Below are 26,654 nucleotides of genomic sequence, written 5' to 3'. Positions count from 1 at the left end.
ATTGACAGAACATTCTGCTGATCGTGGTGTGATGAAACTTGTGGTGATAGAACTTTCTGTCACTGATAAAAGATGTGGAACATCTGGTTTGCCTTCGTCCATCTACCATCACAATGTAAATGCGGAAGTAAAAGTATATAATTTTCATCAAATCAAAGAATAATAATATGTCTCCCTTTCTACCTGAAGACAGGAACATGGTGCACTTTCAATAGACCTTTCAATAGAACTTCTCTATTTGTCTGAATAAGTTGTAAATGAGTAAAAATGAAACATGATTAAATGTAAGAAGAGGTTTGCTAATACATCATAGGGGCCTAGGAAGGTCATTACTGCACCTACTCCTCCATATTTGGGGTCGTGATATTCAGGGGTATTCAACTTGTACTCAAAAAACACTTACTAAACTTGGCAATTAATAGATGAGTTGAATCAGATGTGTTTGAGCAAGGATGTAACCTAACTGTGCTGGACACCAGTCCTCCAGGATCAAAATTAAAGACCCCTGTCTTTGATTCTGCTTAGAGAGTTAAGCTCCTTTCTGGTTCTGTAAAGACCACTGATAAACGAACAGGCAAGGACTCTATGTTGTCTAGTGGTTTGTTTATTTATTTATTACTCTTCATCCAGTGATTATTGGAGCTTGTGGTACAAGCCAAATTTCCATGACAACAGGCAACAAAGTATTATCTCTAAATTTAATCTTATTACCTTAAATGGTGAGGACCTGCTGGCAGGTCCAGGCCTCAGTACCTCACTTTTGTGACTTCAGAGTGATATAAGGGATTTATAAATGTTAGGGTTTGATAAATGCACTGCAAGAATTCTCTAAAAGTTATTTTCTCTCCGAAGCTCAGTTTGGAAGGATGTTTTGCTGTTGCAGGGAGATGCAGTCTGCTGTCTCCTCCTCTCTTGGACCCGGCGGCTGTGGTCCTCTCCCCTCTTGCTCTGCTACATGCGGGAACAGCTTGGCTGGGTCAGCGGGGCAGAGCGTCCGCCGGGCGCCGCTCTCCTAATTACCACACTCACTCCGCCGCCTCTGATGCCTAATGACACATTTGCAAATTAATTCTTTGAGCTCGACCACAATTAGCATATGGAGCAAGATTTACTCCCGGCCACCCCCAGAGCAGAGCAAGAGAGACAGAGAGAGAGAGAGAAAGTGAAGGGAAATGTTATAGGTCTGTCTTCATCTGGACCGCAGTCTGGCCAGGTGCGCAGTCAGTTGTCTCTATCGGTACCTTATGTCGGTCTGTTTGGCTTCTGCAGTGTCTTCGTTTGTCTTGTTGAGCTCTCCTACCTCCTCCTTCACTCCTTTTATATTTTTACCTTGCTGTACTCTTTTTCATCTTAGTCACACCTGGCCTTTTTCTGCTCCCTCTACCTCCTTCTCTCTTTCCATCCTTTTCTTCCTCCCTTGCTTTCTTCCTCTCCTTACTGCCCTCTCCTCCTCCCTCTCTCTCTCTCTCCTCCACCCCCAGCATCATTCACATCCTCTCATGTTTGATGAATTCCACGCTCTACCTCCTTGATCAGACAGCGCGTGTCTCAGTGTGTGTGTGTGTGTGTGTGTGTGTGTGTGTGTGTGTGTGTGTGTGTCTCAGACACGAGTACTTCTCTCTAGGGTCTTTTTAAGGCCTTTGAATCACTGTCTGACTCATTACACATATCCACAGGGACCGCTACTGCCTCCGGCCGGCAGGGTAAAGCAGTCAATCCCTGATTCTCCTGCCTGGATTGCAGCTTGGTCTGCAGTGCTGTCTGTTTCCGTGGCGTCCTGGCACATGGCATGTTAGTGAGGCTGCTGGGTTGTTTCCATATCATGCATGGTCATCCTTAAACTAATCGGCCTAAACGTTCCGACAACTAATGCACCCTTTCATAGCTGCTGTTGCTAGGTTGGACAGCAATTACAAATAAATGCTGGCTAAAATCTCATTCAGTCTAATATGAAATACGATCTTTGTTTAGATTTATCACAGTATGTTGAGTTTCCAGTTGAAAATGCTATGCTACCAAGATGGACTGCTGTTGTAGCTAAACAAAACTAGGCAGGTATGTATCATAATGTTAATGTTAGCTCAATTACACGACACAAAAAAAGGACAGCTACTTGGTCTAACACTGTGATTTTTCACACACACACATACAAAAATCAATAATGCGCTCAATTTCCACATTTTAACAAAAACTTGCCTGGTACAGTTTCTCATTAGGCTGAATGGGAATTGGGTCAGTAGTCAGTGTAATCCTTGCCCAACCTTACAACAGCTACTACAAAGAACACATTTGTGGGCGGAGCATGGATAGGTCGGGTAGGAATCATCATATCTCTCAGGAGGTTAGCTGAGTATATTGCTTTGAAGCTAACAGTTATGTCTGTAATCAACAAGTCTATTGGCTATTCAAACCAGCTTCCATTCAAACAAGTGACAAACTAGGATTTATGGTCCCCCCATGCAAAATTACTTTCAAAGAAAACGATAACAATGCAATTTACTTATTTACATGTTATTGTTATGTCTCAAACTAATTGATGCTCTCAAGCCTGCACATCAGCATCTAATGGCATGGATGTGGGAAGTGGACGTATTGAGGGTTCTGCAGATTTCAGAATTGGTTAACTGTAACTGTTAAAAATAAAATTGTAATGAAAATAATAAAATAAAATTAAAACATAAATAAATAAATTGAACTTTAAAATAAATTTAGTGTGTAGTACAGCACACACATTTTCTAAGAGGCTTATCCTTCTGGGTTGCGGGGGGTGCTAGAATGTACCCCAGAGGTCATCGGGCAGAAGGCAGGAATGTTTTATTTAGATATTTTCAAAATCTGCAGTAGCCATGCACTATTTACGTTAATGCTGCATTAACGTAAATACGCAGCAAGCCTAGTTGCTTCACAAAAATTTCAGCATTCCCAGTTTAAAACGCCTTCCTTACCTAACTTAAATGTTTACATTAAACCACCTTTTTATGGTAAATATGCAATAAATATATCATGTTTCAGATGAAGAAGGATTCCTTTGAAAATATATTAAGAAATTGGATCCTTCTGTCAGTCATTTAGGTGCAATTGTATCAGTATCAATAGGAAGGGCCCTATTAAGATTAGGTGACCAGGCCCCTGTGTCATGGGCCCCAGTGTGATAACCCCTTTTCCTGCCAGTGGTGGCACCATTGAATCAAGCCTTTATGCCTTCTGTGGTTTCCTCTTACTTTGCTCGTATCACAGCATTGCCATCTTTTGCCATCTTGCGCCATCATTTCACTCTCAGCACTAGATGTAATGTTTCATAATCTGCTGAAAGGATCATATGAATCATATGAACGTTATAGAACGTGACTGAGCATTTTTGTTTTTAAGCAAGCGGCGCATATTTCTGTGTCAACTAATCGACTTTGTTGACTAATTGTTCCAGCCCTATTGCTGTCTGTGATATATTTAGAGTTGTGTTTTGTCAGTGTTGTGGTGTCAGAGCTGGCCTGGAGTCAGTATTTTTAGCTCAGTCTCTCCTCTCTTGGCTCAGTGGAGGTGGCTGAAGCCGCCCGGAGGGATCACACAACACCAAACCCATTTAACAGGGTGTGACACTCTTCAGCACCTGCCTCACCGCGCACTGTGTGTGTGTGTGAGGACAAGAGTCCTCTAAGTAAGCCAGAACGTTCTCCTTTCTGAGCTGATCTGACTATAAATGTTCCTCAGCAGGATTGTGCCACTTCTCTACCATCTCTCGCTCTCTCCATCTGTGTGTGTCCCTTCCTCCATTCTCTCTCTCTCTCTCTCTCTCTCTCTTTCTCTCTCTCTCTCTCTCTCTCTCTCTCTCTCTCTCTCTCTCTCTCTCTCATGCTGATCAGTGTTTATCTGGCCTATTTGCCTGTGAGCATGCCTCTCCCAGTGTGGCTGTGATGTCACCAAGCCTGACGCACATAGCCGAACGTGTGAATCTCTAAGATGGGGAGGGGGGGGTAGAGTGAGGGAGAAAGTAGATAGGGAGAGAGTGAAGGACAGAGGGAGCAAAGGTTGTTTTTCTAGCTGTTTGTGCATGTGGTGTTTGATAGTGATGCATCATAAACCTCTTTTCTCCTCTGTTCTCATCTCTTCTCCTTTTTATCATCATTTTCTCTTCTCTTCTCTTCTCCTTTTTCTAATCTCATGTTTTCTCTTCTCTTCTCCTCTCTTCTTGTCTTTTTTCCTTTTTATCATCATTTTCTCTTCTCTTCTTTTCTCCTTTTTCTTATCTCATGTTTTCTCTTCTCTTCTCCTCTGTTTTCATCTCTTCTCCTTTTAGCACCATTTACTCTTCTCTTCTCTTGTCCTTTTTCTTATCTCATGTTTTCCCTTCTCTTCTTCGCTGTTCTCATCTCTTCTCCTTTTTAGCATCATTTTCTCTTCTCTTCTCATTTTTCTTGTCTCATGTTTTCTCTTCTCCTCTGTTCTTATCTCTTCTCCTTTTATCATCATTTTGTCTTCTCTTCTCTTGTCCTTTTATCATCATTTTCTCTTCTCTTCTCTTCTCTTCTCTTCTCTTCTCTTCTCTTCTCTGAGTGAGTGTAAGAGCATAACTGCCAAAATCTTCTCCTCCCTCTCTCCCTCCATCTTTCTCTCTAAATCTTCTCCGCTGCCCTCAGTTTCCCTCCTCCTTTGCTCTCCCCCTCCTCCTTTCCTCTGTCCCGCCCTGTCTCTCTGTGTGAGGCACGTCCCTCTGTCTCTTCGTCCTTTTCTTCCCTCGCTCCCTCTTTCCTTCTCCCTCACCTCTCTTCTCCTGTTCCTCCTGCTGCTTTTCTTTCTGCACTGCAGCCCCCAACAGATAGTTAACTCCCAACCCCTGCTGCTTCACACGGCCAGCGCGCTCCTGTGTGTGCGCTGGGAAAATGGAAGTGGGGGTGGTGAGAGGAACGAAAGAAATGGAGATGGGTAAAAAATGAGGGAGGACTCTGACATCGCCTTTCCATATTTGTATGTCTTTCTACCTCCCTCGCTCATTTCTCTCTTTTGCTTTTCTTTTAACTCGCTCCTATCTTTCTTTCCCTCTCTTTTCCAGCCTCTCTGATTCTCTATTTCTCTCATTTCTCTCTTCTTTCTCTGTTTTTTTCTCTTTCCCTCTCTCTTTCTCTGATTCTCTCTCATTTCTCTCTTCTCTCTCTTTATTCTATCTCCTCCTCGGTCTCTCTCAATCTCTCCTCCTTTTCTTTCTCTTTTCTCTCTCATTCTCTCTCCCTCTCTCATTTCTCTTTTCTTCTTTCTATCTCATCCTCTGTCTCTCCCACTCTCTCCTCCTTTTCTTTCTCTTTTCTCTCTCATTCTCTCTGTCTCCCTCTCTTTCATTTCTCTCTTCTCTCTTCTTTCGATCTCTTCTGTCTCTCCCGTGCTCTCTCTGCCTCTTTTCTCTTTCTCTCTCCCTCTTTCTTTCTTCTCTGTCTTGTTTCTATCTCTTCTTTTTCCTTTCCTGGTCTCTCTCACTCCCTCACTCACTCTTTTCTTCTTTCTTTTTGCCTGTATCCCTCTATTTTTTATCTCCCTTTCTTTCCTTTCTCTCTTCTTCTATCTCTCTTACTCTGTTCATTCTTTCCCTATCTCTCTGATTCACTCTCACTTTCTTCTTTCCCCTTTCTCTCCTTGCTTCTTTCTACGTCTCTTCCCCTTTTATCTCTCTCCACTTTCTCTCCTTCTCTCCCTTTTCTCTCGTTCTCCCCTTCTCTCTCCCATCTCCCTCTCTCTCTCTTTTCTCTGTCATGCTCTCTCCCTCTCTCTTTTCTGCTCTCTCTCTGATTCTCTTTTCTCTCTCTCTCTCTCTCTCTCTCTCTCTCTCTCTCTCTCTCCCTCTTTCTCTCTCTCCTTTCTTTCTGCCTATGTCTCCTTCTATTCTCTCTCTTTCTCTCTTTCTCTTTCTTTTCTCTCTCTGGAAGGTGGCGAGTCTCTTTTGTGTTCGCGTTTTCTCGCACACATCCGTACTCTATTGTCACGTTGCCCTTGAAGTGCTATCTCTGTGTGTGAGCTCCTGCTCACTCAGCCGAGCGCGCTGCTTCTGTCTGTGTGTGTGTGTGTGTGAGATGCGTGCTGCGTTAAGGTGGTTTAGAGTGAGGATGGGTATGGCAGTGGGCACGTGAGCAGATTTTGCCCTGATGCCCAGTCATGCCCCCCTTCTTACACCCCCCCACCCACTAGCCTTGACCAATCAGCTGTCACTCAAGCACGATTCCAATCTCCAGATAATGATTCTCGCGTGAAGAATCGGAGCTGGAGCGGCTCCCTCTCGCCTCCCTGTCTCCCTCCCTCCCTTCTATACTTCTCTCTCTTTCTCTCTTTCTCTCTCTCTCTCTCTCTCTCTCTCTCTCCCTCTCTCCCCCTCCCTCACTATCTGGCTGTGTTGTAGCCTGGAGGGACTTCATTCTGCCCTCCTCCTCCTCCTCTACGCTTCCAGTTGACAGTGAATGAACAAGGAAGAAAAAAGGGGGGAGACGAGAGAGAGAGAGAGAGAGAGAGAGAGAGAGAGAGAGAGAGAGAGAGAGAGCGCTCTCCTCAGATCCTCTGTCTAGGGTGCAGAGGTAGAAGATAGAAGTGGCAGCAGCAGCGGAGGAAAGAAGAAGCGAGGAAGCTCTCGGCAGGATTATTTTTTCTTCATCTCTTCTCTCTCTGTAGAAGTCTGTTCTCTTTGGCTAGCTCTGGACTGCTCTTTCATCCTTTTTTTCCCCTCTGTACTGGATAAGTGGACACAGGCTGACCCCTGCCACTCTCTCTCACTGGGCGGGCTGATCTACCACTCCTCCAGTCAGCGAACCACTGACACACACACACATACGCGCACACACACGGATACACCTCGCGCTCCCTTGCGCTAGCCAGGGTTCGGAAAGCCACCGGTCAGCGACCTCCTGACCACACACACTCCATCAGCCAGGGAAAGCGGAGAGCAGAGATGAAGCGCTGACCGATTAAAGTCTCTTCCCCAGTCGACTGACCCCTGGTCAGGACTGACCACTCCGCTGATTTTTTTCTCCTTCACTGGACAACATGACACTGTAAGAGCCACCATGTTCGGACTAAAGGCACCTCTCTACTACCTGCCGGGTAAGCTTTACGCAAGCGGGTGTGTGCTTGTTTGCATGTTTTTGTATATTTGCAAGACAAATATGTCCTGATTTGCAGCAAAACAAGAGGTCAAAACTAAAACTATGTTTACTTTTATTTAAATAAAAGGACAAACCCTGGGTTAATATCAGGGTTGCATTTAGGATATATATATATATATATATATATATATATATATATATATACAAATTGGTTCTATATATGACCTCAGGTCCTGACAGTGTATAAAAGCAAACCTATGTGTGTGAACATCGGGATTGAACTCACCATCAGGGTCAGAGAGCAGTAGAGGTAGCCGTTTTTGACCGAATCCACCTACTTTCTTCTTCAGGCTTGTCTTGATCTAAGCAGCTTAGCAGGGCAGCGTGATTAGCCTCTTCGCGCACTGAGAGAACTTTATTCTCCCATTAGAAGCTCAATAAGAGCTTAGTGGCTACACTAGCATTTGAGTTGCTCCGTGTTTTATGTAGCGAGTGCATTTGTGGTATGCTGTGTATTTTGTAGGGGGCAAGTAGATGTGCGTGTGTCTGTGTGTGTGTGTGTGTGCGTGTGTGTGAGGTTACCGGCGGTCGGTGCTTAAGTGTGTGTCATGCCTCGCTGCGTTCCCATTATGCAGAGCGCAGCCGAGCTACTCTGAGAGGAGGGAGAGAGAGACAGTAGGGGGCTTGGGGTGAGAGAGAGAGAGAGCGAGAGAGAGAGAGAGAGAGAGAGAGAGAGAGAGTGCATTGATGAGTACTGCCTAGTTTTGTTTACAGTATATGGTGCTATTCTTAAAATAGTGAATTGTCCAAAAAGAGAGAGAGAGAGAGAGAGAGAGACTGTTGTCTACATTTTAGATTCCCAGATTTTCAAAATATGTGGTATTATTAGTATTATTAGTAGTAAAATGATAAGTAATTAGTGAATTATCAGGTAGTGACCACTCAATTTAAGGGCTTTTTGAGTCTAAATGCATGATATTATATTCATTGTATTTATAATTACAGATGTTACCATTACTGTCATTAATTTAATTATTGTTATTACCTGAGATAATGATAAATATCTGAATGTGGAAGAGAACATCTAGCGCTCAATTTGTGAGTGTTGATAAAGAGATGCCTTTTTTAAGAGGCTGACTCCGCTTCCACTGAGTATATCATAAATCATATGCGCCACCGAATGAAACTCCGCCACTGTGAAATTGACTCTGTGTGAACACTGTCTATTTTATCTTTCAGCCCATACACTCCTATACAGCTAAAGTCAGCACATGATTAATAGTAGTCTGGTGTGTGTGGAGAGATGAACTTTAGAATAGGCTGTTGAAAACGGACCATGTGTCTCTGGTGGGAGACTGACAGTCCAGCTTATGTGTGTTTTCGGAGGCAAAAGGAGATGTTTTAGTGGATAAAAGCAGAATTTAGCTGTGTTACCATGTTTTATGATATGCAGCTGTATCTCTTGATCTGTACGTTCAATACATGTGTTGTTCCTTCAAAGCATTTTTGTCCTCAGAATGCACAAAAACAGGTATGCATGCACACTCACTCCAACCGTCCCGTGCAATAGCCCCACTCTGTGGACGGGCTTTCTGAAACAGGAGCCGAGAGGAAGCACAAGTTTCTAAAAAAATGCTCTCCATTTTCACATGATTGATTAGCGAGCAGGTCAGTGTGTGTGTGTATACGAGTGAGTGTAGAGTTCAGGGCACTCGGGGCAGCTTGGGGCAGCGTGGAGGCGCAGCGTCAGGATCTGGGTCCTGCCCTCTGACTGCAGGCCTGCTAAGCTGACACTTTAACAGACATGAATTATTCATCAGCTCCAAGTCCGTGGGGGCCGGGCTAGGAGCAGGCGCTCATGATTATTAATCAGACAAAGACAGATCTTACCACACATTCTCATACAGTATGGATAAACTCGCTCTCTTTGACTACGTTCCCTAAAAAGGAAGTGCAACTTTGAATTTGGTAGGTTCACATATATACATCAGTTTCATATAAATGAATTATAATCAGCACTAGTAATGCCAAAAGTGTGTAAAATAACAGTAACAAGATTACAAATGAATCATGACTGTTTTGGTACCTCATGTAAAACATATAATACAAGAAAAATGTAGGATATGGACCTTTTAATTCCAGTCTTTCTGCTGGATAGTTCATATTCAAGTTTGTAAGTGACCCATAAGCTGTGAACAAATCTTATCCACATTTTATCATGAGCATCCATCACAGGATGACGAGGACAGTGAAATACACATGAAGTGAGAAAAATATCTGACTGTCCTCACCTGCTCACATTTGGGATATGTGTCTGATCTAACTGTCTTAAAACTGTTCTGAAAGGATTGCTCTGTGACATTTCTGCCATGCTTCTGCACTGATTTTTTAAATTTTTGTACACTTTTTGAGGCAAACGTTACCTGAATTTGGAAGAAAACCAAAGAAAAGCGGGGTTAATCTGCAGAGGTATTAGGTATAAGACCACATATGAACGCAGCTTAAAACTGATTTGAAAAGATCACATTGTTGTGAAAAAAAAAATGATCTGTCCCATTTAGGCAAAAAAAAAAATTAGATTTGTGTAAACACACCTTTTCCCTCTGTCTGACTCTCTCTGTGGTTGATGGATAAATGAGCTTGGGCTTGTAATGGAGAAATGCTGGTGTATTTTGCCAGTTTGACAGCCTGTGATAAGCCCAAAGGTCAGAGTAACAGTGAGAGAGAGAGAGAAGAGAGACAGAAAGGAATAGACAGAGAGAGAGATGAGGAACAGAGAAATTGAGAGAGGGAGAGAAAACAGAGAGAGACAAGAGACAGAGAGGGAAATGAGAGAGAAATAAAAAGAAAGACAGAAAGGGAGAGATTAGAGACAGAGAAACAGAGAAAGAGACACAAAGAGAGAGATGAAAAGCAGAGTAATAGAGAGAGACAGAAAGAGAAAGATGAGAGACAGAGAAATAGAGAGAGACAGAAATAGAGAGATGAGAGACAAAAGTAGAGAGAGACAAATAGAGAGATGAGAGACAGAGAAATAGAGAGAGACACAAATAAAGAGATGACAGACAGAGAAATAGAGAGAGACAGAAATAGAGAGATGAGAGACAGAGAAACAGAGAGAGAGAGAGAAAGAGAGAGATGAGAGACAGAGAAATAGAGACAGAAAGAAAGAGATGAGAGACAGAGAGAGAGACAGGAAGAGAGAGATGAGAGACAGAGAAATAGAGAGAGACAGAAGAGAGATGACTGACAGAGAGAAGGATAGAAAGAGACAGAGAGAGAGACACAGAGAGGGGGGAGACTAGAGAAAGTAAGACGAGAGAGGGAGAGAGAGATGAGAAACAGAGAGAGAGAGAGAGAGAGAGAGAGAGAGAGAGAGAGAGAAAGAATGGGAATGAGACAGATTATGTTTCTGTATTACTGAGTAAAAGAACCAGAAACCACCAGAAATTGCTTGTTTGGCCTCGGCTGTGTGTGTGTGTGTGTGTGTGTGTGTGTGTTGCTCCCTGGCCTGCCCTCTGCTCTCTCTCCTCACTGGGTCAGCCAGAAGTGAAGTGCTGGGAGGGGCAGTGGGCAGCAGCCAGAATGAGAGGTCAGTGTGTCAATCCAACTCAGCCAGCAAACACACACACACACACACACACACACACTTGTACAACCCACAAAAGAGCAAGCGCTGAAAGAACACCTAGTGTATACACAGGCTTGTGCTTTGTAAAAGGAATCTTTGTGTTACGGAGTGTGTGATCAGGCACAATGCTGTGTGTGTGTGTCTGTGTGTGTATATGTGTGTGTGTGTCCTCTCTCTGTGTGTGCCTTCTCCGTCATTCACACACACAACGATCCCCCGCCTGCCTTCCCGTCTTAACTGCCGTTGCCTTGGCGACGGTGTCAGACACATGCTAGTTTTTCAATGATTACTTGACAAGAAAAAAGGGGAGCATTAAAGAAAGGGAAGAGAGGCGCAGAGAAGAATGGAGGGATGTGGGAGAGAAATTGCTTGCTGACTGCACCAGGCTAATTATTGTTGGGGGTGAGGGTGGGGGTAGTGGGGTGATGATGGGGAGGGTTGATGTCAGTGCCCCACTGTCAGGTATGTTTCATTTGGCTCTTAATGGAGCGGGGCAACCGGGCTAAATAAGCCCCCTGCACCTCTCTCTCTCTCTCTCTCTCTCTCTCTCTCTCTCTCTCTCTCTCTCTAACCTCTTAGCTCACAAAATGGAACGTAGAATGTGACCTCACAGGACGTGTCCTAAACAGCTGAGCTGTGTCTCTAATCAAAGTGTGTGAGACACTTTTAGTGCAAGCAGTGTGTTCATACTGGGATGTAATGCATTGTTAAAGGAATACTCCACTGTTTCTCATCCTGATCTCTATCTGTCATGTCTGGTATACGGTTGATCACCATGGGTAATAATTTTGACATATTTCCCTGAGCTTAGCAAAGAGCAGAAAAACCATTGACTCAAACATACTTCCAATAGAAGCCAGTTGGGCAGTTGCTTCAGCATGCTTCTTCTCTTTTCTAAACACAGGGAATTGTGCCAAAATTGTTGTTTGTGGTAATTCATTGCACGCTACACATACGAGAACATGTACAGAAAATATATTAGAACCATCAAAAAAATAAAGCATGTAACATTGCACACTGTTTGTTGTCACACTTTGGTTGGCAGTGTACTTCAGCAGGTAAAAGTGGCCCGAATCAAATCTTTTTCTTCGTATGTGACACAGATGTGTCATCTGTGTGTCAGTGGGAACAGCAAAAAACACACTGAATCTGACATTTTCAATTCCGATTTAAAACGCTTTCATATGTGCTACTGAAACCCGATACGGATCCGATATGCGGCAATGCAACTCTGAGCAGCCAGATCGGAATTCACGCGACTTTTACGTCAATCTAAATCTACATTCATCATCATTTTGTGCTGCTACGACCTCATAAACATTTAGGCTGATGTATCTGTACTAAAAAAGTAGAAGGCACTTACAGCGACTGCTCCGTGTTTGAAGAGATTTTGAAAAAAATGACTGAATGCGGCTGCAGTGTCAAGGAAAAGTCTGAAAGCAAAGTTTAAAGAATCCGAGGACGTTAACCAAAGAAGTGACCAAGGCTGAATAACATGCCCTTTTTACGGCGAGCTCGAACACATTCTGTCAGCCATCAGAACTTCATGATCGCTCCTATGATGCTAGCGAAGATGAAGCTGAGCCCTCCGGGAGCGGACCTGCGTTCGTTGGCAGTCATGATTGTTTACCTCTGGATGAGCCACGTGAAGCATTGATCTGTTCAGACTAATGTTGCATATAGGTCACATTTAAAAGATTGTGAACAGCCAAACAAAAAAGTCAGATTTGGGCCACTTCTACCTGCTGTGTGAACGTAGCCTAAGTGAGTCATGCTACCACCAAACACAGCTTTGTGGGTATTCTTAAAAAGAATTTGGTGTATGTCTCAGCACTGTTGGAGGCCTATTTGGTGCAGTGGACCAATCCCAGTCCAGGGGGCATCTCCGAATGAGCAAGGCAGTGGTTAGGACAGTTCCCATTCAGGGGGGGAGGCCTCAAAGCATATGATGCAGTGATTAGGGACAGTCAGAGTCAGGGGGGATGTATCAGAACAATCAGTGCATTAGGGGCACACATCGCACCACATAAACTAAACCCACCGTTTCAATATGAAGTGTACTGCTGGCTTTAATGGATGGGATGAAGCCAGGGAAAGCTGAAGTTTAAGTTTAGCTGAATACTTTTATTTTAAAATTGGCGGTTTGGCTGTATGGGGACTATTTAGGCCTGATTCAGTGGAATGAGCTTACAGTAATTTGTCGTTTCTGTAGTGTAAAACATTATTGTCTAATTTAAAACGATACTGCCCTGTAAAAACCCAGACACCATATTGTGAAGTACATAGTGTATAGTGTAAAAATATAGTGCTTAGTGCCTGAATTGCCTGAATTAAAACACAGGGTTGCATTCCTTCTGGCTGAATACTAATCTTCTGGGTGGTTGTTTGAGGTTTGTTGTTGCTGGTACAATTATTTCATGATACCTTTCAGTGCACGGAAGTGCACCCAGACAAACACGTACACATATTACACATCATTACAGCACTGGCCTTGGCCCAGAACATCACAAAAAGGCTTTGAAGTACACTCCCAACACACCTCCATGCCCTTTCTCACTCTCTCTCTCTCTCTTTCTCCTTCTCCCTCTGGTAAAGCCCAGCACTTTCTCTCAGGGGAGCAGTGAAGGAGAGTCTCCCTCAGGTTCGGCAGAGCTCTGGGTTCTCTGCTGCTTTGTTTGCCTGTGGGGAGTCGTGAGAGGAGAGGATTCCCTCACTGCTCTTCACCAGAATAAAAACAGAGGAAAAAAAACACAGTATCAAAGTGACAAGTGCCAGGATCCAACCTGCTGCTACTCAAACCTGTCCTTCAGCTAAAAGCACTCACCTGCTCACCTGTGCTTTTCACTTCAAAATACGGGGGATAAAATTAGATCTCCATGTATTCTGTGATCAGAATAAGTTGTTGTAATGCTTAAAGGAAAATTGAAATTTTCCAGCTTTTTTACCTACTTATTTGCTTCTATTGGAAGAAAGTTTTGAGTCATGGCTTTTTTTCAGATCTTGTCTAAGTGCATGGACATTTGTTCATGGTTAACAATCATACAGTTTAAAAATGTTAGCAAATTCATAAAATCTGCATATCAACATGTTAAAAAGAATCACAGTTGCATTATCACATTACTGATGTAATGATTTTAACAGTGGAACCAGTGCTTTGTCTTTTAGTCAGCCCTAGCTAATTGATTTCGAATGCAGGTTAAAACACATGAATATTACACAATTATTATTGTCTCTGACAGGCTTAGTTTATTTAATGAATTTATTACTAAGAAAAGCCCTGTTATTCTGGAGATTACTGGGAATTTGACCCAGAATTACTATTCCACATTAAATTAAGCCTTGAATAAACAGTGAAGTATCTGAGCACTCCCCGCTTGCTTGTTAGAGACAGTAGCTATTATCAGTGCTGGCTTTCCCTGCTCCACTGCCAGGGTTTGACCTGAGTGCTAATCAGGAAAGATCAGCCGAGATGTGTTCATGTAAATTGTCCAGGATACTGCTAGCAGGTCAGAGCAGCTCATGTCAAAATTGTGGTCAAGACCTTCTCAGGGCTTCTACAGAGGTCAAAAAGACAACTGACAAGAAATCTATGGGAATGGATTACTGGTGGAGCACTCCTCCTATACACAGTCACTCAAGTGCTAATTCTAACATTGGATTCTTTCTCTTCTTTTACTGTAGGATCAGTAGAAGTAGTGATGGACTGGGAGTAATACTGCTGTTCAGTAGTTTGAAATTACTGGTTTCAATCATATGAAGCCTAATTTTTTTGTTTCTCATGAATGAGTAAGACAGATCGTTAGTAGCCTGTTGGTCACGTATGTGGAACAGTTCTACTGACGCTGTGTGGTGACGTCACTAGAACGGCGCGAAACTTGTAAAACAAACTCTGCTCCTGCTTCGTGGTGCTGTTTTTTTTTCTTCGCATCATTCGTGTGCAGAGCACTGTGGGTAACCAAAGGTCTGAAAGGATACATCTGTTGTGTCCTTGAAATCACTCAGAACATAGGCTGCATTGCTAGGCTGTATATAAAGGATCCTTCATTGTGGAACGGCCTGCTATGACGTAGCAGCTGAGAAATGCAGCTAGGCTTTGGAACGCAGCTAACGATAGACAGGCAGACATAGAGACAGACAGACAAATAAACAGACAGACAGATAGAGTTGTATGCAAAAATCTGAAAGCCCCAGGTGTGGGTGTTGTAGCAAAGTCTTAGCCCTCAGCAGCTGTTTGGGGGCAGGTGGCAGTGCCCTGCTTTGGACCATTATGAGGGGGGTATGGGCACCTCTCTGTCTGCCCCCCTAATGAACCCTGTCTGTTCTGGCCACTGAGCACTATCAGCCCGCACACCTGTGATTCCTGGCTAATGTGGATACGAGCATGCAGAACACTAACACTACAAACCATGTCCACTAATCTCTCTCTTTCTGGACCTCTCTCTCTCTCTCTCTCTTGCTGTCTCAGCCAACAGGTGCAGTGTAAAGGCAGAGAGGTGCTGGCATGGTGCGAGTAGTCTCTGATTTATGGTGGTGTGTTAAGCGTGACTGTTTTTTGTGGGCGGTCGGCTGCTGCTCTCTCCAGTTTTAGCTTTTCTTTGGCTCTCTTCTTTTCCGCATTTTGTCGTTCTTTCTTTATTTATTTATATTTTTTTTTATTCAGTGCCTCAGCCAGCTGCGGCTTACTTAAAACATCCATGCTGTTTGCAGACAGTTAAGGTTAAGCCCGTCTGTCCTCTGTCTTTTAGGTACCGATATGGCTTTTTATAGGTGCACACACACACAGACACACACAGACACACACACTCATAGACACAGATGGGGGTCATGCTGGCCACCCCTCTGTTCTACAGTAAGTCATTAAATCTCTGAAGCCTAGTACTGTGCTAATTGCCTTTATTCAGCTCTGTCACTGCTAATCAAATTAAATTGGCTATTAAGAGAGAATTAAAACGTACAGCTGGCTACTCCTCCAGTGACTTATTGTGCCTGTTTGGACCCTAAGCTGCCAGGCTGACAGTGTCTCTGCATATGTGTGTGTGTGTAAGGGATACAGATGGTAGCTGAACAGGTGCAACTTAGACATATGGAGCAAAGAGGGTCAAGTGGAAAAAGCTGTGACATTTCAGCCGTGCTTCTAAGCTTGTGTCTGTCTACCTGTGTGTTGATTTTTATTCCTTTTTGGGGCAAGAGTTACCTGATTTTGTGAGGAAACCAAAGATAAACAGGGTTGATCTGCAGAGGTCTTCAGGCAAAGGTCTTCTTTTTGATATAACTGATTGCAATAGTCACCTGTGAAATGTTAACTGTAACTAATAATTTAAACGTGCAGAAGTGTGCTCTCTGTAGTGGATGTGTACTTATTTAGACACTTAGATGTCTGAAATGAGTTAAATAATCTTATAATAAGCTTATAATAATATTGACATGATAAATATTAGATATATTAACTTGATTTAACCCTCTATTGCACAATGTTGCCTCAGAGCAACAATCTATTCTTCCTCACTTTACAATGACATTATACATATTCAAAGACAATGATAGGGTTAACAATAAAGGAAGGAGTTTGAGTAAGTCAGTGAAAAGCATGTACTTTATCACACTATCTTATAGTGGGCACTTTTAAACCACTTTAACATTCAGTATGATTTTGTTTGTTATGAGAATTTGCAGAAATATGTTTATTGTATAGAAGCAACATTGTGCGACAGTGTAATGGATTTAGACAGTCACAAGTCAATTCTCACCACTTCAGGGAAGAGTTGCTCAATGTTGCCTCAAGGCAACACACTCCAAAAGGATCCCTGCACACTGCTTTATGTTTTTGAATTTACAAATCAGGTCTGAAAAAATAAATCAAGAACCATTTTATGCAAGAAAAGTGAATTAAGACCAGAAACAGGATTCAAGGTCAAGTTTTGAAGTGTTTTAAAGCATTTTATTTATTTATTTAGTTATTTATTTATTTACAAAAGTTACATTTTATTTTGTAAACAAAACCTTGGTTTCCCAGGTTAAAGTCAGGGTAAGGTTTAGGCCTAGGCTTAGAAAGCTCTTATTCTATTGTTCTGTGGTTTGATATGTAATACCTGTGAGATGTTTGTATGACCACACATCCTCACAAGTAAAGAAAAGTGTGTGGGTGCGCTGAGTGTCAGTTTCTGTTTCTATGCTTGAACGTTATGTTTCTCAAGGCCGCAGGTGTCTGTCATTAGTAGCTGCATTCATTTGTAGCCGGAGAGAAAAGAAGCCTTTAGTGTGATTTACAGGAATGTTTACACTGTGTTTCTAAAGTGTCCTTCAGCATCTGAGAGAGAAAGCATATCGCTTACTCTCCTCCTCCACTCCCTGCTCAAGACGTATTAGATCTGTCTGCTCTGAATTACTGTTTAATGACATCGCTAATGTGTAGGTGGACAGTGTCATCTTCAGAGAGGCTAGTGCTAATTACGCTCGCCCAGATATCATTTATTCTCCACAGCGGCTGTGACCTCCATCTGAATACAGCAGGAGTTGTCTATGTTTTAAAGGGCAATTCCACCATTTCTAAAAAAAATCTGCATCATTCAGTCGATAAGATGTAAACAAGGCCATTGAGAGTGATTGGATATGGTGTATGGTAGAGAAACTTACTAACTGAGACTCCTTTGTAATGTTGGTGATAGGAACCAGAGATCACAATGTCTACAACACAAACATTTATTTATTTGTTTATCTATTTATCTATTTATTTTATTATCCAAAATGACCAATGAACCTACATGTGTCTTCTGAGTTTGAATGCATGTTATATGTAATGCTGATGATTGGAAAATCTAAACTATTTTTCCATACAATGTCCTGAATGTACCTTTCCACCCTGCATGTATTTTAAAAATATCTTTTAAAACCTTCTAGTGTCAATATTTGTAACATTTTTGTGTCATTTCTGTAAGGTACCTTTACATTTAGCATTAAACGCTCTTAAACGCTCCTATCAGCATTGTTGTAAACAATCTTGAGTTTAGAATGGAGCATTTACATATATCTTAAAAATTGGATTGTGCAAAAAAATTTAAATATTGGCAGAATTTCCCCAAAATAGCTTTTTTTTGCTTGTGTTCTTTAGCATGACCTCTCGCTGGGGGCTGTGCTGCTGTAGGGTTCAGTGATGCTCTCTGAGCGCTGATTTGATGGACTGTGCTCTGCGGGTTCCTGCTTAAACACTCAACATGCCAGCTCCACTGACAGACCACGCTGAGCTTTGCTTGCCTTCAGTAAATACTGTATATGTCTGATCAACAGCGATTGACCCACCATGTAGCCTTCAGTTTGAAACAAACACAACCACAGACTAGAAGAGTGAGAGAGAGAGAGAGAGGGAGAGGGGGAGAATAAGGCAGGGGGAGAGTTAAGGCACTAATCCGTGCCCTCCTCTTTCTGTAATTAGGAGCAAAAGGCAGGAGAAGAAGCCGCTACCACCCACCAGGCGGGAAATGGAGACATCAGAACTTCTTTCTTTATTTAATAATTTATTTTCTTACAAAACACTGTTTGTCTAGAACCATTTAGAGAGAGGTTGCTTTGAGTGCCATGTCTTCAAAGTGCCCTAAAATCAGCAAAATCTCATTTTGCACACTGTCTCTTTTTTCCTATCTCTCTCACTCTCTCTCCATCTTTCCTGCTGTTTTTCTGTCTGTACCTCTCTCTCCCTCTACCTCTTTTTCTCTCATTGCTCTTCTCTCTCTCTCCTCTATCCCACTCTCACTTTCTCTTCCTCTCTTGTCCCTATTATTTTCTCTCTCCCCTTCTCTATCTCTCTCTATACATTTCTTTCACTTTCTCTCCTTCTCCCCTTTATTTTTTTTTCTTTGTCTGTATCTCTCTCCTTCTGTCTGCCTCTCTCTCTCTCTCTCTCTCTCTCTCTCTCTCTCTCTCTCTCTCTCTCTCTCTCTCTGGTTAAACTGATGTCCCCTTTATATCCTTTGGAACAGTCCCTGTAAGGGTGTAGCACTGCCTTGCTGTTAGTTGTGTGCGTGTGTGTGTGTGTCTGAGTGTGAGTGTGTGTGTCTGTGTGTGTGCGGTGAACGCTCGTCCATGCGTGGAGGAACAGCCATGTTTTTCTCCATCACTTCCTGCACTCACAGCAAGACTCCGACGTGTGAGGAGACAGAGAGAGCTGTGGGTTGGAACTCCAGCTGTAAACATCTCTGTTCACATGCTGGTGACTGTAGCTCTGCTCTGTCGGCTGATGTGTTAAGTGTGTGAAGTTTATTGGTCCAGCCTTAGTGACTTAACTCTGCTGTTCTGCTGCTTCTGCATGGCTCCACTTCCAGAGAGAGACACAACTGCAAAGATATCAGAGGAGCTGTAGTGGCATATTAAGAGAGTGCACTCTGCTCCCTCATCAAAGTCATTAAAGACCCAGTGTGACTGCAGGCAACCCCTCATTTCCTCTTTCTCCCTCTCTGTTTCATCGCTTTCTGTCTCTGTCTCCCTGTCTCTCTGTCTCTAGTGGCCTGCTGTAATTTATTTAAGCCAGTGAAACCCCCCACACTGGCTGGCCTTGTTGAGCAGAGCAGGCTTCGCCCTGAGCCAGTCTTAAGGAGAGCAGCTAGCTGTGTGTGATTTGGGTAATAGCTTTCGCTTGTGAAAATCCAGTGACAGAGACTTGAGCGGATTATTGCTCTATCAACATCTGTTTATTAGGGGATAGGAGGAGTGATAAAGCAAATAGCAGTGTGAGAGTGTGGCTGCATGCCTGCCTGTTTGTTTAACTGTCCTGGATGATGTGCTGCTTTAGTCGGGATAAGGTCTGTTTATGTGGATTTATTGGTAATCAGGAATCGCTGCTGTCAGCAGCACCGCTCAAGCAGACTGTCGATAGAAATAATAGAAAAAAAAATAAAACAGAGGATTTTAAAATTCCCTGAGAGCATGGATAAGTCGCTGTCATGCTGCATGGAGAACGGTTGCGCCGGCTAATCTATTTCTCCGCATGCGTTTGATCTGGCCTACAGAGGGAGAGAGAGTGCAAGAGAGATAGTGTCTGAATCTCAAATGGCTCCCTACTCCCTATACAGTATAGTGCACTGCAGAGGTCATGAAATAATGGCTTTTACATCCAAGCAGTGCATTATAGGTCCAAGTGGGCCATTTGGGATTCAGCCATAGACTATAGTGGGCTTCATGATGTGGGCACCATATTGATTACATTGAAATATGTACATGTATGGGTGACAACTGAATTGTGTATTACTACACCCCGGCACGAAAAAATCCTTGTGCTGTTAATGGAATAATATTTGACTCTCATTCTCACTCTATATTGATGAAATAAGAATCCGTTTTTGTGTTTAAACTGAGGGGCTGGCTACTTAGCCTATGTTCTTAAGTAGAACTAGGCTAGTCACCCTAGCTAACAGGCTAAAAGATAGTGAACATGCTTAACAACTCCAACATTAATACATACAGGCTTGACTTAAAGAACTTACTTATATGATTTACTGTAAAATGGCAGCGTAAAGTCTAAATCATATCACTTGATTGTTACATACTTCAAATGTCCACATTTCAGTCAGAAGTGGTGTCAAACCCAGGCTGAATCCCAAACGGCTCTGTACTCCCTAATAGTGTGCTAGCTATGCAAGTTTAGAAATTCTAGGCTCTGTAGACAAATAGTGCATCATTTATCAAGTATGGATGAGTCTGAGTCCCAAAAGACTGTTTCTTAGCTATATTTTGCACCACTGGAGTGCAGGAACCAGCATTTAAATCTCTACGTAGTGCACTATGTAGGGAGCAGTGAGCCGTTTGAGATTCAGCCCCAGCACAAGAAGAGGGATGCTGCTGGATTAATGCTAAATAAGACTTGTGGTGGTAATTTGGTGACCAAAAAGTACTTACACAGCTAATACTTTTTTTCATAAACAGTGCTGTTATGATATGTTCATTGTTATATGACAAAAAGTTTAAAATCCATGAAATGTCCACAATATACAGCGATGGGCGACCGAATGTTTTCCTCATTCAGCAGTACGTGGTTGCTTGGCAACAATACCATACTCTAAAGGAACTACATTTCTTGGTGGAACACTTACGTCAATTATTAATAATAATAACCTAAATTATCATTTTATAAAGGCAATAAGCCACTTGAGCCATTGCGTTACTGCGATTTTATCACAGGGCTTATTGCTTTAATATATTATACAGCTATACCCTAAAATGGTTAAGGAACAGTATATATACAGTAATACCCTAATAATAATTTATTATTTAGCTGCAGAAGCCATTATTTTTAGAGCTGTGTAGTGCACTACATAGGGAGGAAGGAACCATTTGACATTCAGCCAGAGAGAGAGAGAGAAGGAGAGAGAGAGAGAGAGACAGACAGACAGTCAGAGGGGGCAGGACAGGCTGAGTTCAGAAGGAAAGGATGGATGAATAGAGGAGGTTGCGATGGTGGGAGCCTCCATATGGAGAGGGTGGTCTGTTGGCCGGTTGGCGGGGCAGAATGGCAGAATGGCATTGGGGTCCAGGACTGCCCTGCTGGCCTGGCATGGGCACACGCAGCCTGGGCACGGAGGAGGGAGGGAGCCCGGGGCACAGGGACAGATTTGGGTGTGGAGTGCCAGCTCTGTGCCCAGCAGGGAGTGGCGGGAGAAGGCTGGCAGGCAGGAGACGGGCATATGGAGGGCAGGTTGGCACTTTGGCTGGCGCTGCGGCATGCACCTGCAGCGGAGCCAGGCTCATGCCAGGAGTGGCCCCACCCCTCTGCCAGACTCCATTTTAGCTCCTCTTTCTTTTCCCATCACCCCCCGCGTCCGTTATTGGCCCACCAGCATCGCTCACAGCCAGAGGGAAGGAACGCAAACACAGCGAGAAACTCTCTCTCTCTCTCTCTCTCTCTCTCTCTCTTCCTCTCTCTCTCTCTCATTCTGTTCCCCCTTTCTCTGTTCCCTCCCTTTTACTCTCTTTCTCTGATTCTTCTTTCTCTCTTTATCTTTTCACTCTTCCTTTCCTTCACACTCTGTTCCCTTTCTCTTTTTCTCTCTCTGGTACTGTCTCTCTGTTCTTTCCTTCGCCTTTTACTCCTTCTCTCCCCCTTTTTCTCTGTTCCCTCCTTCCCTCTCTGTTCCCTTCATCCCTCTCTCTGTCTCTGTTCCCTCATTTCTTTATTCTCTCTATCCTTATCGTTTCCTCTCCCTCATGCTGTATCTCTCTCTCTCTTTCCCATCTCTGTCTGTCCTCTCCTCTTTTATCCCTTATCATTCCCTTCTTGTTTCTTTCTCTTGCCTCCCTCCCTTTTTCTCTGTCTTTCTAGATTCTCTCTCTCTAACTCTCTCTCTCTTCTCATCTCTCCTTCCCTGCTTGCCCCATCCTTTATCACTCTCCCTCGCTCTGTGTCCTCTCACACTCGTTCTCTCCAGCCCTGCAGCGTTCGCCTCTCCACAAATGTGGATTAGCTGTACTGCTCTGTTGATGCAACTAAACGGGTGACTCAGTGAGTTAGCAGGAGCCAGGAAACAAAGCCTGACTGCGTGCCATGCCTTTCATTACTACCCCCTCCTCTCTTTCTTTTTCTCTGTCTCTCTCTTTTTCCCTTTCTCTCATATCCCTCTTTTTATTGTTCTGACTCTGGCTCTTCTCCCTACATCTCTACAGGCAATAGTTCAGTAACTCTGTAAAGCACAATGTTACCTCAGGTTCTGCACTCCAATTAGGGCTGGATTGAACACTGTGCCTTAACAAGGTGCGTTCATGTGTTCATGCGTGCGTGTGCCTGCGTATGTACTGTGTGCACATTTGTCCGTGTGGGTGTATGTATCCTCACATGTGTATGTTTATGTAGAAGGCCACACTTCACTGTGTGCGCGTTCATGTTTTCTATGCGCTGGTCCAGTTCAGAGGTTATGGATCCTCTCACCAGCGCAGCTCTCTGAAGGGCTGTAATATTAACGAGGAAGCTAAGTGCAGCCGACAACTGTGGGCGCACACACACAGGGCTCAGCGAGAAGACAAGGTGACTGCTATTGAACCCTCACTCTCGCCTAGACGAAAATAAACACTTGCCAAACACACGCGCTATTTGTCTTCTGTGCCGACAAGCGATATGAAAAAAAAAAGATTGAAATAAATAAATAAAGCATCTTGAAAGCATTTGTTAAATCTCAGGGCCAACAACAGCAGAAAAAAAGGAAAAGCAAACAAAAGAGGCAGTGTTTAATTGGATTGAACTGCTTTGGTACTAATGAGCTGTTAATTGGCTTTTGTACTCTACTCTCCCACTTCTCCTCTAACCGTGCTACATTCAGTTTCCCCGTGTTACAAACAAACACCGCAAGGCGTTAAGAGAAGAGATGCAGTCACATGCTGGTGTTACTGGGGAACGTGGTTGATATTAAATTAGTATAGATTAGGACTCATTTGGGTCAAAATTACCACCTATAAAAAAGATATAGTCACACTAGGCAAAATGTACCAAAGTACCTAATGCCAAGCATTAGATCTATTATGTTGAAATAAACTGCATGATATACTCTAGAATCTTCTCCTGACTCCTGTGATTCAGTATGATTACAACTTGTTGAGAAGCATGTACGGAGGCCCCTAAGGGCAGAATAAATCAACAAATCAAAAATCCAAGAACACAAGAAAACAACAAAAGAACACAGCAAAAACAAGAAAGTCAAGAGGAAATAATAATAATAATAAAAAACAATAGTAAGTCCTAAAATGAATGAACAGCAAATGCAACAGCAAATCTAAAATTTTAACAGAAAATCTAGTTTTCTTTTTACAGCAAGTCCAAAAACTAAAACAAAAAAAACTAAAAATGCAATAGAAAATCCAAAAACCCAACAGCAAATCCAAAATTGCAGCAGCAAATCCAAAAGTACAACAGCAAATCCTAAAACACAACAACAAGTCCAGAAATGCAACTGCAAATCGAACATTGCAACTGCAAATCCAACAACCCAACAGCATATGCAAAAAGCAACGTCCAAACCAAAAACACCACAGCACATCTGACAACCCAAAAACAATCCAAAAACCTAATGGCAAATCCAAAACCCAACAGCAAATCCAAAAACCTAACAGCAAATCCAAAATTACAGCAGCAAATTCAGAAACAACAGCAAATCCAGAAACACAACAGCACCTCCAAAATTGCAACTGCAAATCTAAAAACACAACAGCACATGGAACATGCAACATCAAAACCAAAAACACAACAACACATCTGACAATCCAACAAATCCAGAAACAGTCAAATCCAAAAGTGCAACAGCAAAAGTAAAAACACAACAGCAAATCTAAAAAACAACAGCAAATTTAAAAAACAGCAAATCCAAAAATGAATCAGCAGTGTGAAAACACACATCAAAAACAAAAATGCAACAGAAAAAAGGAAAACTGCAAATCTGATGATATAACAGCAAATGTAAAAAATCATCATCAAATAGAAAGTGCAAAAGCAAATTCAGATAAACTTTTGCACTTTTTTGCACGTAGACGCTTCAGTGAGAATGTGAAAACTAATGTTAGGCCTGAGCCAAACGCTGACTGTATTCCAGCTCATACAGTGTCTCATCAGCGGCTCAGTAAAGCCTCTCCGGGGTGTATCAGTGTGTAGGGGGGTCGCAGCAGCGGGCTGCTCCGTATCCAGATGGCAGGTAGACAGAGCCAGGAGAGAGAGTATGACATTGCTGCGGTTCACTGGAGCTGATGAGAGGAGGAGGAGGAGGGAGCAGCAAGAGCACTCAGGTTCAGCTCTTTCAGCACTGAGGTTTTTTTTTCTGCCGGTGTGACTCCTCTGATTGGCCGGCATGCCGCGAGTGCCAGGCATGCTGTGGAGTGGGCAGCTCCCTGCTGGTGCCACTCAGATGAGCAGATGTTGTTCTGGGCCGGATGGCGGGCTTTCCGGGCCACGTGTGTGTTGGCTGAGTAGCCCACTGCATGCGGGGGAGCCAAAGGCCAGCGGCCCCCGTTAAGCCCCTGTCAGTCCAGGTTTGTTCTGACTGAGCTAAGCCCCTCCTAGAGGATTGGGCTGTTAGAGCTAAAGCCCACTTCCCTGTCTGCTTCATACTCCTATACACTAGCATTCAAATGTGTGAATTCACTTCATATTAATCATTGTTTTGTTTTTAATTCTGTTTTTATTGAAATATTACAAACTAGACACCAGAAGGTATTTTAAAAGTGTTTTATTCAAACTTTTTTCAAAAGTTATTAAATTGTAGGGCTACACAATATAGATACTAGTATTGTGATCATATTGCTACATATCACAATTGTCTTACATCATTCAGTATATTAAAAATGCATTGGTAAATAAGTAATGTAACATTGTTAAAGGTTAGCCTGCATAAGTGTGACAAAAATAATATAAAAATCAAAACACTCACAGAAACACTTATCTGGATCTGTGATTGGTCAGGATGCTCACAGCACACAGTAAAAATGTTGTGTTTGGTGTGATGACTCATTTGAATGTTGCAGCCTACTGTGATATTTGCATTGCAACTGCCAATATGACAATAATGATTAACAAACAATATAGTGTGCAGCCCTGGGCTTGCAAGTGGCGCAACTGTCTGTGTGTTGACCCTATTGCCAGGATTGCTCCCTAGTGATGTCACAGCCATCTGCGTCCAGGAGTCCAGGATAGTATAACTGACCTCTCTTTCTGAGCTCTCTCTAGGTGGGCAGGATGGTCCTCCCTCTCCCTCTTCCCCCATCACCTAGCATAATGTTAGCCAATATGAGCATCTGTTAGCTGATATAACTTGTCTGTTATTGTTCTCCTCCAAGTGTGTTGAGCTGTCCAAATACGTTGCATTTGCAGAAGTTCGAAAAGACGTGATGGCTGGCTTTACATAACTCAGATGAAAGATGTGCTAGCAATATATATTGCAGCTGTCAGAACAAAACCTTGTATCATCATTTTTGTTGTTTTTTAGTTTTTGGCCTAATTTGAAAATGCCTGTTGCTCTTTACATTGTGTGTAGATTTCATGATGAATGGACCAAAAGAAACAGCCCAAAATGAACTGGAAAAGGTCTAGTTACATTGACTTAAAGTATGTTTTTCCTGTTTTTCCTGTAGTTTAGGCGGTGAACCGCAAAATATCAGTCCTGCTTTTAGGTACGTTTAAACTGAAAGCGGTGCTTTTGTGTCTTGTTTGATCTACAGTATCATCAGTTCTCCGTGTTGTGGAGTGACAGAGCACTGCTTCAAGTTAGCCAGCTGCTAAAAACAGCTAGCCTGGAAAGATAGTGCTCTCCCGCTCTCCAATGCCTCACAGCTTCCTCAGTTTGCTTTAATTTAAATCAGGGCTGTAATTTACATGAACCCACTTTTTTCTTTCACTTTTGTTGCTTGGGAATGCACTAATACTTAAATATTACTGTCCAAGCTGTAGTTGTGAGGATTGTGATTGTGATTTAACGCTGCTAAAGAGGTGAGTTCGCTGTAGGACAGTATAGTTACACCACTGACTTCGTCACTCACACTCGGTCACAGGAGAACAGATTGCCAGTCGCTCCACTCAAACAGCTGTTGCTAAAGACTTATCGTACTCGTGGCCCCCTCCCTCTCTAATCATGTAGAAAAACTTGGAAGTGCGCCCTCTCCTGGCGACAGCAGAGTAGTGTCGCTTTCCTTGCAGTAGAAAAGGCCACCAAGGCTTTCGCTAAAACGTGGAAGTGTGAGAATGGTGTATTATATCGAACATTTATCGAACATGTCGTATCGCTCTATCGAGGAAAAGTTATATCGCGATAATTATCGTTATCGTTTTATTGCCCAGCCCTACTCACACATAAATACACATCAGGCCTGGCATCAGGGGGGTCGTTTAGTCGGGCAACGTCCCACTAGTAAATCATCATGCACAAACCCACTATGTTTTTGTACATACCTTTATAGTGGCAGGAGGCAAAAAACACAAAGTGAAATTAAAC

The 26,654-nt window shown here is 42.9% G+C and overlaps 1 protein-coding gene across 3 annotated transcripts in view; it reads left to right on the top strand.

Moving 5' to 3' along the window:
* Positions 1–26,654, top strand: part of gse1 (Gse1 coiled-coil protein) — a 290,630-nt gene that overhangs the window by 185,255 nt on the left and 78,721 nt on the right. Inside the window, exon 1 of one of the 3 annotated variants that reach the window (XM_036584595.1) lies at positions 6,861–7,074. The exons of the other annotated variants lie outside the window; for them this stretch is intronic. Within the exon in view, the coding sequence (XP_036440488.1) occupies positions 7,038–7,074 (37 nt within the window). The 5' untranslated portion in view covers positions 6,861–7,037. Of the gene's footprint in view, positions 1–6,860; positions 7,075–26,654 lie in introns of those variants that run through there. 3 annotated transcript variants of the gene reach the window in all.

Source organism: Colossoma macropomum, unplaced genomic scaffold, assembly GCF_904425465.1.
Source record: "Colossoma macropomum unplaced genomic scaffold, Colossoma_macropomum, whole genome shotgun sequence".
Taxonomy (NCBI): Eukaryota; Metazoa; Chordata; class Actinopteri; order Characiformes; family Serrasalmidae; genus Colossoma; species Colossoma macropomum.
This window is presented reverse-complemented; position numbering and strand designations above follow the sequence as displayed.